General features: G+C 41.4%; 1 protein-coding gene across 1 annotated transcript in view; it reads left to right on the top strand.

Annotated features, from left to right (window-relative positions):
• Positions 1-17,906, top strand: part of mdga1 (MAM domain containing glycosylphosphatidylinositol anchor 1) — a 96,649-nt gene extending 78,743 nt beyond the window's left edge. The window contains exons 14-16 of the mRNA XM_076156069.1: positions 1,936-2,066; positions 11,803-11,929; positions 17,798-17,906. Of these exons, the coding sequence (XP_076012184.1) occupies positions 1,936-2,066; positions 11,803-11,929; positions 17,798-17,892 (353 nt within the window). The 3' untranslated portion in view covers positions 17,893-17,906. The remainder of the gene's footprint in view (positions 1-1,935; positions 2,067-11,802; positions 11,930-17,797) is intronic.
• Positions 17,907-22,134: the final 4,228 nt, after the last annotated feature.

The following is a 22,134-nucleotide window of genomic DNA, read 5'->3' as shown; positions in this document are numbered from 1 at the left end:
GTTCCTTGATGTTGAATAACCGCCACCGTTGTAATTTAGGGACTGAACAAATACTGTTAATGTCAGAGTAGAAACAGTCTGAGCTTTGTCAGGGTTCAGCAAGTGCAGCCCTGAGTAATTCCTGTGTGTGTGTGCGTCTTTGCCACTCAAGACTCTTCAGTGAAGTGGCCTGATAGAGCTGTGACTTCTCCTTTGCATTTCTGACACTCACGCCAACACACTCTGTTTCACCTCAGTCCAATCAATACACTGCTTATCAGTTCCTTTTTCCTTTCCTCTGCCAGGAGAGAGAAAGTGTGTGTGTGTGAGAGTGTGTGTGTGTGCGTGTGTGTGTGCATGCGTGTGTGCGTGCGTGTGTGTGTTGATTGAGACTATGAGTCTCAGGAATGCATGGTTATAATCCTTTGAATGATTACATTACAGCTGTGGTTAGGGGTTCAGTGTCTTGCTCAAGGACACTTCAACACACATATGGGAGACAACAGGAACTGCCAACACTCAGATGAACAGACAAGTCATTAATATCCTTAATAGTCCTTTATATACCAAATGAACTCTGACATTTACACAGTATTAAACCTGAAAATAAGAACATCAAGTTAATGGTTTTATCAGTCTGAGTTTGTATGTCAGACAGGTTCAATTAGAATCCGAGCTCTCATGCTAACACAATCTCAAGTTAAGCTTTATTGCTCACAAAGTTAATACAGTTAAAGCAGCGTGCAAATTTTTGGTTTTGACTGCAAATGTAGACATCAGTGATCATCTGCTTAATGAAAACTACTAAATTACTGCACTGAAACTTGTCGAAATAAAAGAAATAATGTTCACAAACATTCACCCACATGCACCACAAGCACAACTATACACGCAAACTCATTTACACTCACAGACACACTCCTACAGTATACTTAGTGTAAATGCGTGGGCTCTGATGTTGTGCCTCCTGCCTGTTAGTTTGCTTAAGAGACTGGTGGTTGGTTAATGTTCCAATTAGCAGCTGGCTGAGGATCGTTAAGAAGATGAATGATTCCATCACATTTCAGAGACCAGGGGAAAGGTGGGGGTGTGGCCAGTATTTGTAAAACTCCCTGGCTCACACACTTTCACTCTCTTCGGCTTGTTGTTTTCAGGATTTGGAACAATGGACTCTTTGTCTTTCAGAACAGTCACATTCCCATAGTTGTGAGAAATTGTTCAGTGATTTCATCCCGACGTCATGTGACAGCACAGCGTCGAAGATGAAGCTGTAAACCAACCTCAATCAGTTTGAAATCTTTCTTCCCTCCCCCGCTCTCACTCCCATCCTGGCTGCTGTCATTCTCTCGCTCCGCTGCTTCCTGTTGAATGGTGGAGCAGTGAGGAAAGGAAGGGGTCACTGATTATGGCATTTCACACTCGCGCTCACAGACAAATCCCCAACAATTTTCCCAACATCAATATACATGTAGATTTCTTTCTTTTCAATGATCTGAAACATCTCTGGCTGTGCCGGCTGTTTCCCTCTGCATCACAGTTTTAAAATAAAATGTGCCTGTGTGACGGGCATCAGCCAATTATATGTGATTTTCAGTTTGCAGAGATATTTTAGGGGCGGCTCCTGCCACCTCTGCCACATTTTAGACGTGCCCGTTGTCTTTTGACATCTTCTCACTTGCCTCCCTGTCTTCGTCACGTCCATTTCTGCCACTTGCCCTCCTTCTTTTTTATAAAGTGTCTTTCCTTCCTCTCCATTTGCTTTCCAAACTCACTCCCAACATCCTGCATTTCGAAAATTCGATGACCATATTATCACATTAAATCTAAAGTTAGGCATTCTATTTCTACTCTTGAATCACTGCTGTCCTGCCACATTCTACTAAATGGGTATTTTCACGCCATACACCACTGCTCAGTCTTTGCTGACAGATCATCATGTGTGTGTACTTCTTATAGGGACCCTGAATGTGCTGCTGAGAGTGAGAAGTATCGCCTCTGTGGACTCTGTGGCATGGGCCAGGTCTGGTCATCAGGGTCCTGATTGGATGAAAGCATTCTTCGACATCAGCCCCAGTGGACCCTTCCAGGTACAGTGATCCATTTTACTTCCCATCTGCAACAAACAAACAACATAAACAAATCAATGCAACCGAAATAAATATAGAGTTTTTTGGTGAAATTGTTATCTATCTAAACTTGTTATAAAAGTTAACTCATTTCCAAAATCCCCTAAATCCTTACCGAGCAAAATATTTCCAGAAAATAGAAGCTCGACATCTTCAAACAATTTGTGTTGAAAGCCTTTGAACAAGGTTGATTATGAGGTCATCCCAAGCCTATATGCAAGAGTACCTTTTTCATTTATTACATAAATGTGGCCACGGCGTGTTGACGGTTTTGCAACTTGAGGAAAATATTGATAAATGAGGACAAGTGAGCTCATTTTCTGCTGAATGGCAGCAGCAAACTGATCCACTAAGCAACTAGAGGATTATTCACTCCATCAAGAATGTGCTGATCTCAAAGCAGAGAACAAAGTCTTACCCTGAAGATGCGTACAGCTCGCAACTGTCACGACCTCAGGATAAGGCGCTGAAAATAAATACTGGAAGGTATTTGAGTGAATGCAGCAGAGTTAATTTAAAGTAGATTTACGTATGCTGCAATATTACTTTAACTGCTGAAGAAAAATGTACATGGGCAACAAGATTTGCAGCTTTAGGTGCGTCTGGGCCAATATGCAGCTTGTCATATTTAATTTGTTGAGCTAAGGATGCTGTAGCTACTCATTTAAGGCTCTCGTCCCATTGCTGTGTTTAAACTTGATTAGGAACTGGTGGAAACCATCTCGGACCGAGCTCAAATTAAGCCCAAGGGGTGCTTCTAGATAGCTGTGCTTAAAATTGATGTGTTTTCCTTACATGCTCACCAACTCAAGCAGCGCTGCAGAGTTACATTTCACACAGTTAATGGAGTGGGGAGAATTATCTGTGAGATGCACATACTGTAGCAGAATAAGTGTTGGTATAACACAGACGAACTGTGTGTTCTGCTCTGAAACGGCTGCACTTCTTCATTAAGCACCTCTTTCTTAGAATGTGGCTGGAGTAAATTGAATGACTTAATACTGGATTATACTCAAAGCGGTCACAGACAAGTTATACACGTTATACCACAATAAATTAGAAATGCTGTGTGTGTGACCACATCAGTGCATTTCTCCCCTCATTTTGTCTTGGCCTTCATAGGTCTGTCTCACCGATATGATTCTGTCAGTCAGAGAAATTTCTCTGGGAGAGTTTTAACACGTCTTACTGTCTTTATCCTCTCTTTAAAAAATGTTTTTACAATGGATCAACTTGCACAGCCTCAGAACAGAAAATCCATTCAGCTTTTCTAGTACACGTGCAGTCCATGTCAAAATATTGGAGGTGGACAGCCCCTATTGAAATTCATGTATGGCTTTGTGTGTGTGTGTGTGTGTGTGTGTTTGTTTTTATGGGTATGCGTGTGCATTTGTGCCTGTCTTTGTAAGTTTACAATGGGTTAGGGAGGAAAATGTCTGAGCAAAGATAATGGTGATCTCAGTGTTTTTGTCTGAGCTAGTGTGTCTTTCTCTCTGTTTTTTTTGTGTTTCTCTCAGCTTATCTCTCCGGCCCTGTGTTGGGACAGGCCAACCAGTTGGTCGATGTTAAACTATGTCCTCTTTACACCCTGCTGTCTCAGGGCTGATGACTAATGGTCCTAAAATCAACACTTTCACAAAACAAAGTCTTCAACTGTCCAAGTCTCCATTTACTCAGCCACACACATAGTCTGTCTGCATTTCTTCACCATTCCATACGCTGTATCTTCTCTGCTTACAGTATCTTTAGAACACAATCACATGAATAAACACTTTTGTACATTCACACACATACACACACATGCAGACACACACGGGAGTCTCTTATCCCCTGCAGCAATTAGCTATGACAGGTCAATTAACAGGCTTATTTATGAGCAGGGGATGCCTGCTAGTTGTGTTGTAATGATTCCAGATATTCTCTGTACGTGCATGGGGGAAATTGAATCCATGATGAATGTGGGCTGAAGGCCTTGGCTAGAGGCTACATTTGCTCTTCATTAACTATGCCTCTGCAACATCATGTTTCATTCACCAAAACAGGGAAGAATCTGTCTCAAACAGTAGGTATGCTGTATTTTATATTTGCATCTTGAGTCACTTATTAATCTGCCTCGCACAGACACACACCCCGTCTCCCAGTCGCACTCCACTACACCACCCACAAACAAAGTCACATACAACACATTTGATCCATGGCCATGGAGCCATGTGAAACCATTCCTGCCAGAGCTATAATAAACACAGGCCAGCAAATGATGAAGAACATTCATGCATGAACACAGCCACAGCCCTCAGTCTGATCTGCACTCTTCTCCATCGCTGTTCTTCCAGTTGTAAAGGATGCACCAAAAGTATGAAAGTATAAAATACTTTTGATTGATAGTTTAGTGAACACGAGGTGTTTAAATAGCACTTTGACGTTTGTGTTTCCATTTATTTATATGTGTTGAGTGAGTTGTAGGCTTGAAAAGGGCGTTGGCAAAGAGGACCAAGGTCAGTAAAAAGGCAAAAAGCAGGTTAGGGGCTGAAAGGGAAAGATAGAGATAAACTATTGAAGCCACTATCTCCCAGAGCTGGAAATAGAAACACCACCTGCTTACTTTACACTACACCAAGGCAGACAGACAGATGAAAACACATGCAGAGAGCTTGTTCACAAAAAAGCATCTACACACACTGTGTCAAGAGAGGCTGACACATGAGAGACATTGACCTTTTCACAATGTACTGAATATGGACTGTTAGCATATGCAACCTAATTGGTGTCGACACCAGAGGCTGGTGGTCATCAACACTAATTCTTAAGTCAAGAAGAAGACAGCAAGGATAACGCAGTGAACTGTGTGTGTGTGTGTGTGTGTGTCTATTTTGTGTGTATACAGTCACGACGTGGTGTGTGGACAAGAAGGACATTTCAGTGTGTGCATATGTGCATCATTATCATTAATAAAGCACTTAGTGCATTTAAAATATTCATTACCCAATTTGTAATGTGAGTCATGCAACATAGGGGGTGGAGGATGTATGGATGAGGATGGATGCATGCAGGAGGGGGATTGTTTCCTTGGCAACAGAAGGTTGCCTCATAAACCCAAAGTGACCACTTTATTAAGAACACCTGCGCAATCTGCAAATCAGTACACAGTGCTGCAAAGAATCCTTCACTTTTACTTTAGTCCTGTTCATCCTCATGTAAACACATGAGAGAGGCAGCCATACAGTTCTCATACATATGTAGTCTAACTGTTGCTAGTGAACTCTGTCACATCAGACCCTGCTAATTCTCTTTTATTTTTTCGGTCACCTCCACACCCTAAAATCACATGATGATGGTGATGTGCTGATCATCAACAACAACAACAACCACACACTACTTTACTATAAAGCTGTACTAATGTAATCGAATTCAGATCAATGATAATGTAAAATGTTCATGTGATGTCATGTAATAAACATTTCTTGACAGTCACTTTAAGAGGGATTTCATCTCTCAGGTTGGCTCCGTTTAACACACGCACGCACACACGCACGCACGCAAACACACACACACAAACCTCTGCTGTGGTACAAATAGAGTTGTTAAATAATGTAGACAGCACGCAGCCTTGATCCCTGCACCAGCCAGAGGAGACGAGATGATAAACACACTTTGTTACTTCTCTCTCTCTCTCTTCACTTCTCTTGCACTTCCTGCCTTCTTTCCACATCCTGTCATGTATCAAGCTCCCGTAGGGAATGAAGTACGAAGGGTGGATACTACATCTCTCTTTTTCTTTTCTCTGTTTCTCTCTCTCCACCTTTCACCCATAGCCCATCTTCCTTGTCCTCCCTTTGTCTCTTTCACTCCTTTTCGCCCACATTCTGTTCCAGCTGTTCCTCCATTTGACACGTCTTCTTTCATCCTCAAACTCTCTCTTGCACTTTGTCTTTTAGGGAATTATGATAATTAAATAATGTGATCCGGTCGGTGTGGCTTCCTTTCTACAAATTGAATTTATGAACAGTTGCTTCATTTAGTCTAAAGGTGTTGTTTTGTCAGAAATACAGATTTGAGGACTTGGATCTCAAAACCAGCACTATATATACTATTGCATTGATTGATTGATTGATAGAATGTATGTAGGCTGTTGTTAGTGTTTACTGGTTGTTTTTACAATTTAGAAAGAAAAAACATCCTCAAAAATCCTTAATTTGTGTCTTTTTTTGTCGTTTGGGAAATCAATTATTTGAATACTTCTCTAGGAATCCTATCAATGTTAGAAACTGTAGCATTTCCACATCGCGACGACTGACAGCATGTTGAAGTCAAGCTGTATCGCTGTTTAGTGATAAAGACAGAATAGTAGAATAGTTGGGTGCATTTCTGTACATGCAGCAGGTAGCAGCACACTACAGCTAATGTCTTCCATGACCTCTCAGTTGCCTCTCAGGACCTGTTTTCCTGTGATTTGAGTCTGATAATCTCTTTGTTGTAGCGGTGAAGGTGGCAATGATTGCCCTCCTTGTGCACTGCAGTAGCTCAGGTTTCAGTGCTTCAGCCTCACTTCTCTGTGTAAACCACCTCACTAGGTGCAATCATGCACTGACATGGTTTCTCATCGCTACTGCAGTATGCTGATGATACTCGGCTCTACTTATCCTTCTCGCATGAAGATTCCTTGATCTCTTCGTATGATCGGGAATGCTGCAGCACATCTGTTTGTCATGCTTGTCTGTAGCTTTAAATGCAAAGGAACTAGAGTGTTGCTTCATGGATAAGTCTCATTGTCTTCCTCCTGATCCGCCTCTTGTTTTTGTTTATCCATATTTAGGGGAAAGGTTTGGATTTAACTACACTTTATGTAACCAATAACTGAAATCCCCATTATAAATACAAAGCTCATGTTTTTTGAATCTGGAATTTCTGTTTTGAATAACACGCACATGATTTCAGAATTCAGCTCTTTTTCCTGTGGGATGTTTCTTGAAGTGGATGTTTTTTGGTTCCACAGCCTGTATGAGCCTCTGTGACTGCGTTGTGAAGCTTGTTGCATTAATCTCTGCTTCAAGTCGAGAGCGTGTCCATGGAGAACACAACATTTCTCGTCTTCTGCACAGCAGCTCAGAGGCTGCGTGCACTGAAGGCGTTTGAGGTGCTGCCACTCGTCTCTGCATTTCCCCAATCTTTGTGCTCCATCCAACGAAAGTAATGAATCTTTTGAAGACAGCTTTCCTTTCTCCCTCTGTAAACCAAGTGCATTAGCTGAATCAATCATTTGCGTTCATAGAAGGCATTACTGTGAGCGATGTTGAAGCCAGCAAATAAAAAAACATGCAACTTTAAACCTTCATCTCCTGCTTCACAAGTCAATTTGAACTTGATTTGGGTTCATTGCATGTTTGAGGAAAATTGAGCCTCTCTGTTTTGGTTGCATATATACTGTATCAACAAAATTAGCACTATATTATGGAAGTCAGTGTATCAAATGCCATTACCCCTGACAATTTTTTTAATACGTCATCAAATTACCATCTGCCATCATCTAGAGGCGTCTCTCTGCCCCATCGTAAAGGAAACACAGTGTTCTGATGATTTTATGAAAATATTTGCCCTTGATGAAATTTATTCCTTGGGATCAACTATCAAGTATGAATTGTGGTTAAATATGAAATCAAGTGAATGGCAAAAAGAGGTAAAATGCTGTGATAGATTATTTGCGTCCCAGATCACTCCTCTGTGGATTACCCAGAGGCCATCTGTGTTCCTCGCAGTGTTTAGTACCTGGGGGGCTTGTTAGAAACCAGGCCAACCCACATTTATCTGCTTCACACTGCACCGACTCTCTGGACTGGTATTTCAAAGCTCTCTCTCTCTCTCTCTCTCTCTCTCTCTCTCTCTCTCTCTCTCTCTCTCTCTCTCTCTCTCTCTCACCTCTAGTCTAGTATGTGGGCAGTTCACATCAATGGATGATGAAATGAAAGGTTACAACGCTCGACAAAATGGCTCATTCACATCTCCAACCGACACTTGACTGTACACCATTTGATCATGCATTTAGTCGCACACACACACACACACACACACACACACACACACACACACACACACACATACACACACACACACACACACACAAGCTGTCCATCACTCGCTATGTCTTCCTCACACACGCATAGTCTCTTTTTGCCATCCCATACTGCAAACTTTGACATCTAGAGAGAACACATTTTTCAATAAATACATTTTGCAAAACATTGAATTGTGTGAAAGTATTTGGCTTCTGGTAAATGCCAAAGTTAAATGTCAGATACATTAGATTTAGCAGTGAGGTCTCCAAGTTCCCGTGTGAATTTCTTGTTTCTTTGAGAATTTACTTCAAGAGGAAATGGAGGATTGCACAGAAATAATATGATTTGTCAAACATGTTAAATTCATTTTAATGGAAAACACATTAATAGTTCTTAAAAATCATCATCATCTCATCATTTCCCAGCCAGTTTCTAGCTCAAAATAAGTGCATACATATGAATTGCATAATTCTTTGTTTCATTTTGCTGTGCAATTCTGTTGAATATTTTTGAGAAAACTCTTTTACTTGAACTATCTAGTGTGATGGTGTTGGTAGAGGGGAGGTAGTTATGTATAAAGACAGTCAGGTGTGCTGTTCATATATAGGGAGGCAATGGCTCAGTGGTAGAGCTTCCACTTGGACACCGGAGGGTTGCTGTCTCGAGTCCCTGCCGAGGTGCCCCTGAGCAAGGCACCGAACCCTCAATTGCTCCCCCCTCTGTAACTTACTGGGTGGTAATGTAATGTAAGTCGCTTTGGATAAAAGCGTCTGCTAAATGCTCGTAATGTAATGTAATATCTCCAGGCTGTGCTGGAGTCTGAGTGTCGTCCTCCCAATTATTTTTTCCATCACCTGCAATTACACAACAACCTGGCACGTACTGAGTGCGTCAACTTTTTAATGCATACATGCTTGAAGGTGTACAGATTTAATGGTGCATTGCTCAAGATAAGACATGCAAGCAATGGTGCATATTGGAGTTTGTGTATTTGTTCAGCGGGCTAGAGGGAGCCTGTGGTTTGCTGGGCTTATATTAGTGATGCAAATTTACATGGAGAATCGGACTAGAGGAGGCATGAGCACATAAATAAAACAAAGTGCTGCCGCAGTCCTGTTGCATTGTGTGCATTAGTGTGTTTGTGTGTATTCACAGAAGCAGGACTGAAACATTAATAAGTTAGACTACCACAGCCTTTTGACCAATTAGCTTCTTCCCTGCGCTGCCACAGTTTTCCCCTCACAGCTACACTTTGCCTATCAAATCAAATAACCTCTCTTCATAAATCAGGCATCCAGGTAGACACTTTATCCAGTCCAATCACTTTCATGGTCCTCCTAATTCCTAAAACTGTTATTCTCTATTTCTGGGACCCAACTACAAGGCAAATGGGAGCAAGGTGGCACTGTTTTGTCCCGTGTTTCCCTCCCCTTTATGAATGTAATTTCACAGGCACTTTGTCACAAGAGCCCAAAGAGTGAGAACGAAGATGAAGAGGAAGAAAAAGTAGTTTATTAACTGAGGCTAGCTGTGTCTACGCTGGCACATTGGGAGCAGCTTCATGTGAGACAGGCTGTGCAATCGTCAGTCGGGTGATTAATTTGTTGGCAAATTTGTGCAACAGATTTTGCAATACCCACTGGAAATGTAGGACTGTACCTATTAAAGTACAAAAACTTTGTCACTGGGGCAGTACCCAATAAAGGTACAATACAGTACTCTGTCTTGACGTTTCTGTATCCATACTTGTACTTATGATAAATATTCAGTGAATACTTTTGACTTTTACCTAATTTTTTTCATTTTCTGACTTGGAGTGGAACACTGTCATTAACTGTTGTTGTTTCTCTAAGAGGGGTGAAAACAGCACTGCAGACAAAATAAAAATTAGCGGTCACTCTATGATGACATGGTCAAGGCCTTCCACATTTCCACCCACGAACAATGGCATCTGTATTTAGTAAAAAACTATTGACGCGTCGGTGGAGAAGGATGACGACTTTTGCCTTTGCTAAACTATCTTGAATTCAGGCTGAATTGTTCGAAATTTCAACTTTGAACTGTGAGAGACTACACTGAAGTACCAAGTGCTTTTGCCCATCACACAGGCGTCCAACCAACCAATTGGAGACGAGTGCACTACAGGTCCAAGAAGCAGGAAATAGCTCGGTGTTCTTCCTCGAGGTTATTTCCAATGATTTGACTGAGGCTTAATAGAATATACATACAAATAATTGGATTCACCAATTTTGTGACATTGATAGCTTCCCTTTCACCAACATCCTCTACACACCCATAACCTGGCTGATCCTGTTCAAACTGCATAGGTGAACTGGGAAAATGACTTGCACACACAGTAACCCTGGTCCTTGACTACGGCAATGAATACATTATTGGTATCTGCCCCATGAATTTAGCTTTGATACTTCAAACTGACATTGCTGTTATGTGCAGACTGCACAGTGTCCACAGATCAGGCGACAGGTAATGAAAAAGCCTGAGCAGGGGCAGATGGTTACCATGGTATTTGCTCCTGTTCTTCAGCTCTCATTTTCACGTAATTGGGGTCGACGGGGCTTTTGTTTTCCTTGGTGGGTCAGAAATGGGTTAATTTAACCCACCGTCTCCCCGGCTTGATACGTTTACACACAAATGGATCCCCGGGTCTGCTGTGCGTTAAATGGCCCGTGTAAAGACGGCTTCAGTCACAACTCTGTTCTACTCCAATACGTAGGCAGTAAAGTCTGTAATTTCACTTAATCCACTCATGCATGCACCTCTGCCTCTGCTGTTGCGCACCTGCAAAGCGCTCGCTCACTTGTTTGCCGGCATGCATCAGATGGTTTATGGAGAATGGAGGCGGAATTCATATTCAAACATGTACTCAGACCTGTCCAGTACAACTACAACCATTTATTAGAATTACATGGATGATGTTGCAACAGCAGCTTCAGTTGAACTACAGATGCTTGAAAACCTCCATAGACCGTAACATATCATCGAGATTCTATTATTGTAGAAGTGAAAATCTCTCAAAAATGATCACAGAGTAAACCGGTGGGTTATTTAAATGCCTGCTACAGTTGTAAGAGATGTTTTTGTTATTCTTTGGAAGAAACTTTCTGTGTTTGTTTGCGGTTCGCCCACATATTCCAGATAGAATATGCTTGGTTTTTGATTAGCTGGGTGCGATGGGCTTTTGGTGCCTTGGTACGCGACAGTAATTAGGCTGTCAGTCAAAACCAGATGGCGCTTGGCTAAAGTGGGGGAATCGCCTGGAAAGTTTTCAGACGAGTCTCGTGTTTAGGTGCGGTCATGGGTGCAGTGATTATGGGGTAGAAATGCAGCTTAAGCGCTCCAAATGTTCGAGCTGCACATTGTTTGCTGAGCTATTGGTTATGCGTGGATGTGCATGGATGGTTAGAAAGCTGGGGAGAAATACAAGGACGGTGTTGCCATGTATCTGCCCATCGGCTACAAATAAATCATGGAACAATAATCTTTCATTATTATTTAAGTGTTTGATTCAGCCAGAAATCCTCATTAACTGTAGTGGTGACAGCTGGTTTCAGAGTCCTCTGGCTCTGCCTGTTTGATTGTGAGATATCAAGGATCTATCTGTCTCTCCCTGTCTCTTTCCTAACCAGATTGTGTTTGAAGGAATTCGGGGCCCAAGCTTCGAGGGGGATATTGCCATTGATGACGTGTCCATCACCAAAGGCAAGTGCAAGCAGGAGAGCTCTGTAGCCAGCACAGGTAAGACAACAATCCTGAGTGAAGGGCATTTACAAAATATAAAAGAATTAGACAGACGCTCGTATTTATCAACACAATGAAGTGAAAGCCACATTTTCATTAGTTTGTATTGTAGTCTGCTTCATAGAAACTGAATACATACACACACATAGAAAGATGGGGTGGGGGGGGGGGGGGGGGGGGTTCTCCTCCCTCATGTGTGTAAACCAGAAAAGCTAAGTTATGGGTGTGTACAGGATGTCGGCGAAAATTGATTTTTGAAAAGGAAACTAACAACTTCACAGAATTTGGTGGACGCAATTTCTTTTGTAAGTGTGGAAATGTGACACAGGCAGCAGAAAGTTGCGAGTGTAGGGGCTACATGTACACAAGTGGACACCCCAGGATACCAGTGTGAGGGCAAGTTAGAAGTCTCATCATCATTTCTGTTTTCACAGCCCATCTCCATCAGTTTCTTTGCTCCACATTCCCCCATTAGCTTTCCACAAGGCACCCCTGCTGCCTGCTCCACTCCACCAACACCTTCATTATATCCTGCTGCTTTCCCAGTTTCCTCCTGCACTCAATTAGACATCTACCCTTTGTTTTCTGTAGCCCCCCCACCCCCTTTCCCCCGCGCAGTTGCTTGCTTTTACGTTAGAGTATAAACAGTGTGTATAAACAATATTAAAGCAATTTAGAGAAATAGGCAGACAAGGAAATCTGTAAAAGGAGACAGGGAAAGGCTGAAGCACCTGGATTCAGCAGTGCCGTAGCATCAATTCACCAGGCAAGGGGTTGTCGCTGCATAAAATGGTCCCCACCCACCACTCCTCACTAGAAACAAAGTCAAACCAGGCAAACTCATTAATGCAAGCTGATAAAGTCGCCACCATGCTTTCATTTTGCTCAAAATGACTGTTTCTCAGGGGCGAGTAAGGTTTAATGGTGAGACGGAGAAACGGGTGAGAGGTTGATAACAAGTGCATGTCGGTGTAAATGTGCCGGAGTTAGAGAGAGACGGAGAGGGGGACTGTCTAGCACAAAGGAGAGAGAGAGAGAAGGAAAAGGTCAGACAGCCAGGATGACTGAAAGTGTGTATGTGTGTGTGTGAGAGGGAGAGAGAGAGAGAGCTTTGAAATACCAGTCCAGAGAGTCGGGGCAGTGTGAAAGAGAGCCTGACAAAAGAGACCCTTAGCAAAAACTTTGAAAGAGAGAGAGAGAGAGAGAGAGAGAGAGAGAGAGAGAGAGACAGGGAGAGAGAGAGAGAGAGAGAGAGAGAGAGACATTCACCCCCCTCATACAGTGTAAACCGGAAAAGCCAAGTTATGGGTGAGAGAACATGTGGTCGTAGCAGTCGCTCAGTCATCTGACTTAGACTTTTTTGAATTTAAGAAGTTAGAAAACAATCAGTGTGTAGTGAGAAAGTACATGGAATTTAAGAACTTTGGGGTCATGGAAACAAAGCAAAACGGGAAAATGAGAGTGTTTATTATTTACAACCAACAGTTACCTGCGCACACTTATTGTGAGATTGCTGTGTGTGTGTGTGTGTGTGTGTGTGTGTGTGTGCGTGCGTGCGTGCGTGCGTGCGTGCGTGCGTGCGTGCGTGCGTGCGTGCGTGCGTGCGTGCGTGCGTGCGTGCGTGCGTGCGTGCGTGCGTGCGTTTGTGCGCAATCTGGTGTGTTTGTGCATGTAAAGATGCTGTGAATGTAAATAATGAATGAAGGCGTCAACAGAAGGAAGAAAGCTCCTGAGCTTTGTGTGTGCGTGTGTGTGTGGGGGGGCGCTTGTGTATCCTGCACCTTCTGTACAGGCTGAGCCACACAGTGCAGACAGATGGGTAATTATCAGACAGACTATTCAAGATAGGAGACGGTGTGATAGACTTTATTGTCCCCTTAGGAAAATTTGTCTTGGACTCACAACGTTGCCGAGCCACAGTACACATGGTTACAGCATCGTAAAAAAACACATCAAGATGTCCCCTATGACATAGAATCTGTTACAATAAACAACACAAATGAACACACACACACACAAACATCTACTCCACACATACAATGATGGCCCTGAGATATTTTGCACAACCCCTGTGATACCTGAAACAGATGTTGAGCAGCGTCTCACAGGTATAGAGACTAAGAAATACACATGTGTCTGCTTTGACTTCAGTTCAGTCGCTACAGAAAAGACCACACCTTCAACCGAGGTTGTGGTGCATTATGCATCGAACAATTAAGAGGATGCCTGGGGAAGAGAGAATTCTAGAACTTTGGCGTGGAGTCGTGGGAGGACGTTGCAAAAATGCTTTCCCCCTCTTGGTCTGTGGAAAGAGGAAGAACATGAAGAGGAGGGAGAGAGACAGAGACAGAGACAGAGACAGAGAGAGAGACACAGAGAGAGAGAGAGAGAGATGTGTTAATTACAGGTAGTGATCAGCAGATGGGTAGAGTTTCAGGCCAGGGTGCTTGCGTGTGTGTGTTAATGTGTGTGAGACAGACACAGAGAGAGAAACTATGAGAGAATCTTTGCGTTCCAGCGCCTGAGTGCTCCTCTCCCGTGAGGGTTCACTGCATCTCACACGGTATGGAAGGAAAAAGGAATAGAGCATGTGGCAGCATCATGCAGCTGATACATCACACCTGCTCTCCCTCTCTCACTGCCTCTCTCACACACACATACACACACACTAACACGCATGCATGTTCACACATCTATTTAAGGGAGACCGATGCATACAAACTGATGCAAACAACTGAAAATTGTAGCATGTGCATTCTTTCACGCACACTCTTTCTGCAGGTTAAAGGGATCCTGCACAGGGGACTGTGAGGGGGCCGTGACAAATAAAGGGTGATGTTGCATGTTGGGTGTTGTGTGTGTTTGTGGAGGATGAAGACTTTTTTTTATCATTTTCCATCCTCTTCTCCTTTGAGCAAATTCTCTACTCTCCCCCTGATATCTATTCATTTTGATCAGTTTCATCACATTTTACACCTGGGGACGAAATGAAAACGTCCCTGCTAAATAGAGCAATGAGGCCGTTCCTAATACAGTTGGAGTGATTCATTCTTAGCGTTCCAAAGTGTCTGTGACATTAAGTGGAATTCATCTCCACCCTACAGCCAGTCTACAATTCTTTACAATTTTCAGACAGACATGATAGTGTAATACAATAAAACTACTATAAAAATATTGTAAATTCCTCACACTCAAAATTAGAGTAAGGACAGAAGCTCTTAAGCACGTAATCAATGTTTACAATGAGCAGTAACCTCAGAGGATCGCTTTATTGTCTTTCAACCAAGACCTATTAAATACTGTTTTGTTTCAATCCATAAGCCTGCATAGCATAACATCACTGGCAGAATTTGCGAGAATCTAACCGTTCTGTCTGGTCCCAATGGGTTTAAATAAAGTCTAAACAGAGAAGAAGACTTCATAAACCTGAAGCTCACAGTAAATTCAAACCTTATTGTTTTTAAATATTCAGGGTTAAATCACTGGACAACTGGACTCCTGAAGCCTGAGGACCATATCAATGAAAACATACTGTAGTTTGTAATGAAAAACATTAAATGAAAATTAAACAACCCATTTTGATGCTGTGTGAAGAGGAGTTGCCATGTCCTCCCCTTGTTATCTGATTATAGTCATTGGATTGATTAAATGTCACCCGAACTCATACGAAAGATGGACAAGACCACACAAATAGGTTGTTTTATACTTTATTTATACTTAAACATATTTTTTTACTTATATATTACATAAGCAGCAAGTGTAGAGGCTTTACCACCGTGCAGAGTGAGAGGAATGAAAATGGTGTGGCAAGTGATAACCATGGAGACGACCACACGCACTACCAAAGACAATGTAGTGCGTATGTCCATAGTAATCCATTATCTCTCCAACTCTTTTATTTTCATGTCAGAACAGAGAGATATATGATGTATAGACCTGTATCACTGCACACACACACAGAGTCCCCAAGATAAACTTCAGAGGACCTTGACGAGAGAGAGAGAGAGAGGGAGAGAGAGAGAGAGAGAGAGAGAGAGAGAAAATGCTAAATCATAATTCAATTTGATGCCTCCAAACTATTTTATACTGTAGGAATATATGTGTGTGTGTGTGTGCGCATGTGTGCGTGTGTGTGTGCGCGTGTGACTCAAAAGCTTTATTATGAATATTGACTTTCCGCCTGCAGGACGGACCCCCTTGATATGAAATCATATTGATCTTTTTAATACAATACCTTCTTTTTTATTTATGAAACTCTGTTTGTGGGTCGGTGGCTAGCTTGCATGTGTAATTTGTTGATTTTATGCAGTGCTGTGTATGCACGAGAGTACACCGCGTGAATACAAAAAAGGAGAGAATGAGTGTGTACTCATCCATGGGTGTTGTCGCTGCTTTTCTTCCATATCACTGCAATGAAATACTTTACAAAGAAATTTAGAAAAAAAAGTGTCTAATAATCACAAAGCCTTGGATGATCTCATGAGCTCAATTAGCGGCACAAGTTTGTGGTAACAACACACTGAGCTGTTAAACCAAAACCACATAGAATACCTTTAGTTCCTGAGCATGAGCATGAGCAACAAGGTGCAAAACTATGGTGATGACATCAGTTGTAACTTCTCCTTGTTATTAGAATCTCAAAGCTGTTATCCCAACGTGTCAGTGGGAAATGTCATTAATCATTCTCTCATTTACACCTCTTTTTTTTTGCAATTTCCCGCTGACTTTTATCTGCTGCCCCATCGTCTCTCCTCCCTTTTCCATACATATTTCCCTGAAACCTGTCCTCTCCTCCCTGACAGCCTCCTTCCTTTCTTTGTATAAAATGATCAAACACATTTCCTTTTGTACACAGCTCCCTCCTCTCCATCCCATTGTCGTTAAAGTGGTTAGGTACTACACAGCAGCTCTTCATGCATCTTATTAAATAGAATAAAGCTCTGAAATCTGTGACACGCCAGGGCTTTTTGACTCGCATACCTGTACATGCCCAGCCTCAGGCTTAAAGAGAGCCGAAGGGCATTTATGAAAAAAACTGTGGTAAAAGGCAGGGCCTCTTCACACACACAAAAATAAGAAAATGTTAATCAGAATGACTTTAATCACTATGAGCTTCTCTTTATCAAATCATTGAAATAGATTTTGGATTTGGATTTGTATGAGTTCCGCTTCTCTTTGACTTCATGGTGGATTCCAGGTTTGATTGTGAACTTAGAGGTAAATGGACGATGTCAAGTGCCAATTTGGACGATGTCAAGTGTCTATTTTTACATTGAATAGATGTTGGTACCAATGAATAAGACGTGTAATCCTTTTTGACACTTTTTACCGTGTGGATCCTGCCGAGCGTTCTGAGCCAACAGGGGAATCGTATTTTGTGTAGTGGAAGGTGAAGCTGAGGGGGTGGAGGGTGTAAGAAAACAAGTCAAAGGGTGAGTTTGTGAGTGGGAAGTGGCATGACAGTGACCACAGGCAGAGATTGGATGGAGGAAGTAGGTGGAAGCAGCGGAGGGAAATCTCATCATTATATCAGTGAACTTCACAAATGTGTATTTACGATACTGTTTTAGTCTGTGATTTCTGTGTTTCTTCTCTTTAACACCTACAGCTGTTGATAATGGAATGTGTGTAATGTATCTCTTTATAAATCTCTTTATTTTCAAGAGTCAAAGAATTTCAATCATGAAGATTGCGTTGTGAAAAGCTGTCTGAGCGCGAAATGAGTTCATCCTATTTTTGCTCTTTTATTACAATGACTTTGAATTTTACCTTTTCTCAATGAGTCGTTATAACACACCTGTGAAAATTGTGTCTGATTTTTGACCTTCTTCTCTTACTTGATTGCTGTAACATCTCTTGTTTTCATTGTTTCCTCTTGTCTAGTTTTGATTGGTGGATCGGCAACATTAAACTCACTCCCATTGGCCAGCTGGCTGACCTTTGGCCTCTGCTGCTTCCTGTTGCTGCTGTACAGATGATGAGCACTTGGCACTACTGCGCCTGTCTGCCCTGACAGACACTGGCCTGAATCGCTCTCTTTTATGTCTCTCTACTTTTCTCCCTGTCCTTTCCTCTCCACCACTTCCGTCCCCCCCTGTCTGTTTCTGCCCTCTCGTTGTCGTTCTGCTATCCTTCAAACATCCATTTCACCTTTCTTGCTTCAATAAACAGCATCGCAAAGTGTCTATTTTCTTTCACCCCTCTCTCTTTGAGCAGCTCCCTTTCAGACACAGTAATAACCAACTCATGCTCATATTTACGCAGAACAGTCATGAACTTTCTGGATTTTTTCCCCTGTGTCCATCCGATAAGACCCACTTTGTCTTGTAACTTCTCAACCTTTGCTCTTCTTCGTCGAACCCTCTCTGTCCATATGTGCGTCCCCTCATGTATCACCGCTCCCTGTGACCGCATTCCCCAGCAGCCCTTCCCACCCTCTCCCCAGGCACACCAAAGTGTCGGACATGCTACCAAAGATGACAAAGGACCTGAGGGAATAAAATGAGGAAGCAGGGATTCCATGAAGAAAGTATCAGAGAGCGAGAGAGAGAGAGAGAGAGAGAGAGAGAGAGAGAGAGAGAGAGAGAGAGAGAGAAAGAGAGAAAGAGAGAAAGAGAAAGAAGGAAGGAAGGAAAATCTTTCTTTTTCACATTAACTGTCTCCCTTCTGCCCCACCCTTTGGGGCCATGGGAGTGAATGACCGAATGACAAAGACAGATGAAATCACTGATGAATGAATGAATAAAGGAATGGTGAAGAAAGGACGAAACAGAGGGAAGAGAAGGAGGCTCCTGGTAGCCTCACTGTTTGCCACAAGAGACAAACCTCAGCGCGGAATATACGTGTACATTTATCTATATATATATAAATATATATTAAATATAACAAAGTTTAAACTAAAACACAATGAGGACGGTGGAGGACTCTACAAAGTGGAATTAAAGAAGCACAACGTTTTTACAACCTCTGCTGTTCCTTTGGGTTTTATTCTACTTAAAATGTGATGTTGCAGTTTGTCAAAGCTATTCAATGTTATTGATCCTTTTGCTTTTTTTGTTATGTTTTTGGCATTATAAGGGTCAAGGGCAATGAGTATCAAAGTATTATATTAATATTTATGTGAGGAAGACAAGATGATTTGTGACCCAAAAGCTGAATAGAGCAGGAGGAAGGCTATGGCTGACCCATACTGCCTGGATAGAAAACTCAACTTTTCATTGCACAGAAACATGTGCACACACACACACATGCAGAGACATACAGATACAGACATGCACGCTAACACATTGGCATACTTCCTCCCTTGTAAATGATGGAATACAGTGGAGAGACACCTTGCATTTCACATATTCCTTTCTCTCACTGGACATTGGAAAGTGTTGCAGGTGTCTTGAATCAATAATCACAGCTAGACACATCTCAATGGAGAAAGGAAAGTTTCCAAACTGAAGGCAGATTGGAGGCTGGGGTGAGATCTTAATGTCACGTATGGATTTCCATACACCTAAAGTATGTGTGAGAGCTGGACAGGAGTGTGAGTATCTGGTTGGTTTTCAGTCTGGATTGCTTATCAGATTCTCTGTCATTGTTTAATGAAAATTGAATGTCTATACAGTGTAAGCATTAAGTTAAGCAATACTCATATCTATAGAACTATATAGAGTAGATTCACATGGTGATAGCAATTCATCTAAGGTAGCACTTCATGCCACTGAAAAGTCATCTAGTCCATCATGCCTCATCACTGTAATTCTGCCATCATCTAGCAGCACTGAAGTGGAGTCACCAGTGTTTCCACCATTTATACACAGTTAAAGGTTCAGCCATTCAATCATTCAAGCTACAATATGTTTGCATCTGCTTCAATTTCTCTCTAGAAACCCATTGTTAGTACTCGTGTCTCTCTCTGTATATTCTGTCTCTGTCAAGTTCATTCGCACTGTACGAAAGATTTTTCAAGCATGAGTACAGAAGTTGAACTTTATGTGCCTGTGTAAGTAGCCACCAGTCAGTTGAGGGTGAAATTCACCTTCCTAAGTTTGCAATGATGTGTAAAATATCATACCATTGCCAGCTTTTAACTCCCAAGAGTGCCTGAAGGGCATTTAGGAATAAATCCATTAAACGGCACAGGCAGTAGTGTGTCATAAGAACAGACATTGAAACCTAAGCAAAAACATGTATCTTAACTTTATTTCTGCCATCCAAAATTGACTTTGTTAAGATGATTGTATTTGACAGCAGGTTACACTTTCCCTGAAAGATCCAAACCATTGTACATGTGATTTGGAGTACAAGTATTAGTCTCTTATTGGTATTCATTCATTGCTATTGTTGTTTATTCCATCTAGTTTATATATGTAGTGGGTAAATGTAGTACATGTCAGCTTAAGTTGTATCATAAGAACTGTCCAACACTATACCAGAACACTAGAGTGCTCAGTATGTTAACCATATTGTACTAAGCACATTTTGAAAAGATCATTAATCATTGAAGATGTGCATGACATTTTACATGCTTCTTGTGAAATCATTGCTCATGTTGGTTCATATCTTTAGGCTCATCATTTTCAACTTTCACTCAAAAATAGAAGGGGCAGCTCAGTTAATGATTTTCACCCAAATTTCATTCGTCTACTCACCAGAAATTCAAGTTTCCTGCTCCTAGAAGAAAATTCAAAGTGCAGAACATGTCCCCCTGCAGCAAGGGCAGCTCAGAAGAGACAAAATCAGAATATCAAAATGAGCTGCCTGTTATCGTTAAGGTGTTGCAGTTACAGTGTTTGTCCTGGAAAATTGTATTTTTTCACCATCCAGTTTCCCCAGACTTTTGTGTTATTTACTCTTAATCCGATTTTTAATTATCAAAAATAAATATCAATAAATTAAAGGATTTTCTGAGAAATAAAAGCTGAAAATAATGAGCCCTATTCATATTTAATTTCCTAGGAAACAATGTTGTTGTAACCACTGCATTTGGACAAAACTACAAACAGAATACTGGAGGAAGCTTCAGTTGTGTTGTCTGTGACTTGTTTATGTCTCCCAAACTGACAGATGTGTGTATTGGCTTTTTATGACTAATTATAACTCAGGTTTTACTCAAACGGAAAGACATTGTATTATAAAAAACCACCTGAGGACAATAAAATAAAAGCATAAAGAACATACACATGTGGAAATTCAATTTAACCAACCCCTGCATATAGGCTGGTACAATATTCTATTATCTTTATTGTCAATCATAAAGCGAATAAGTGTTCCTGTGTTATAGTCGGAGACAGTGGCAGGGCAGCAGAGTAACCCCTTCTGTATCTGTCTGCCTCCCGGATAAGAGAGCAACATTAAATAGGTGTCAGCATCATAGTTCTTTCAAACTGGCACAGTGCAGTCAATTCTTCTATATTTCTGCTCTGGTTGGCGCTTGGAGGTGTTTTTTCTTCTTCATGTGTTTATTGCTGAGGTGTGCGGCAACAAAAACTGTTATAATGGCCTACAAATGACCGTTTCTCAATATCAACAGTTAACCTTTGTCTTAACAGACGTTGTGCTTTTGACTTTGTGTTTTTAACGTCTAATGTTGCATGTCTTAAACACTTTGAACATAACTTCATGCTACAGATGTGCACAGTTAGGATATTATCAAGTATGAGCGATTGTACAATAGGAAGGGCCATTAAAGGATGATTAAAATAATTATGCGATTATTTGACCTTTTACAACAGCAAGCAGCAAAAGTCACCAAACTGCAGTCCCATGCTTTTACAGTGAAAAATGTTATTTGGGTGTTGTGGAAATGCTACAATAGAATGCATTGGATTGTCCAAAACTACAACTGTCTTCTAAAGTCACATTGATGTAGATGACTTTGAGTCCAATTTCCCTACTAAACTAAAACTAAAAGTACAGACAGCACATTACTAAAAGTGTAACCACTGGAAATAGCCACACACACACAATAAACTTAAGAATATACATAGCCTCATATTGCAGTAAACCTTAAGTCGCAGTAATCTTAAGAACAAAAGCATTCATCAAAATAACAATCATTATGACAGAGTCAGTTGCAAACTTCTATCTCTTGGGTTGTTTTTTAAATTAAAAATGTTGATATAGCATCTTCTTATGATGGAGGATTATTCATTTGGTTTCGAAATCAAACAGTCCTTATCACATTAACTACAGGACATCAAATATACTGAATATTTTTGCCGACCATC

The sequence above is a fragment of the Genypterus blacodes genome, unplaced genomic scaffold (assembly GCF_046128005.1).
Source record: "Genypterus blacodes isolate CSIRO-AG114 ecotype Tasmania unplaced genomic scaffold, CSIRO-AGI_Gbla_v1 ptg000067l_1, whole genome shotgun sequence".
In the NCBI taxonomy this organism is placed as follows: Eukaryota; Metazoa; Chordata; class Actinopteri; order Ophidiiformes; family Ophidiidae; genus Genypterus; species Genypterus blacodes.
Note: the sequence above shows the minus strand (reverse complement) of the source record. Positions and strands in the feature narration are given on the sequence as shown.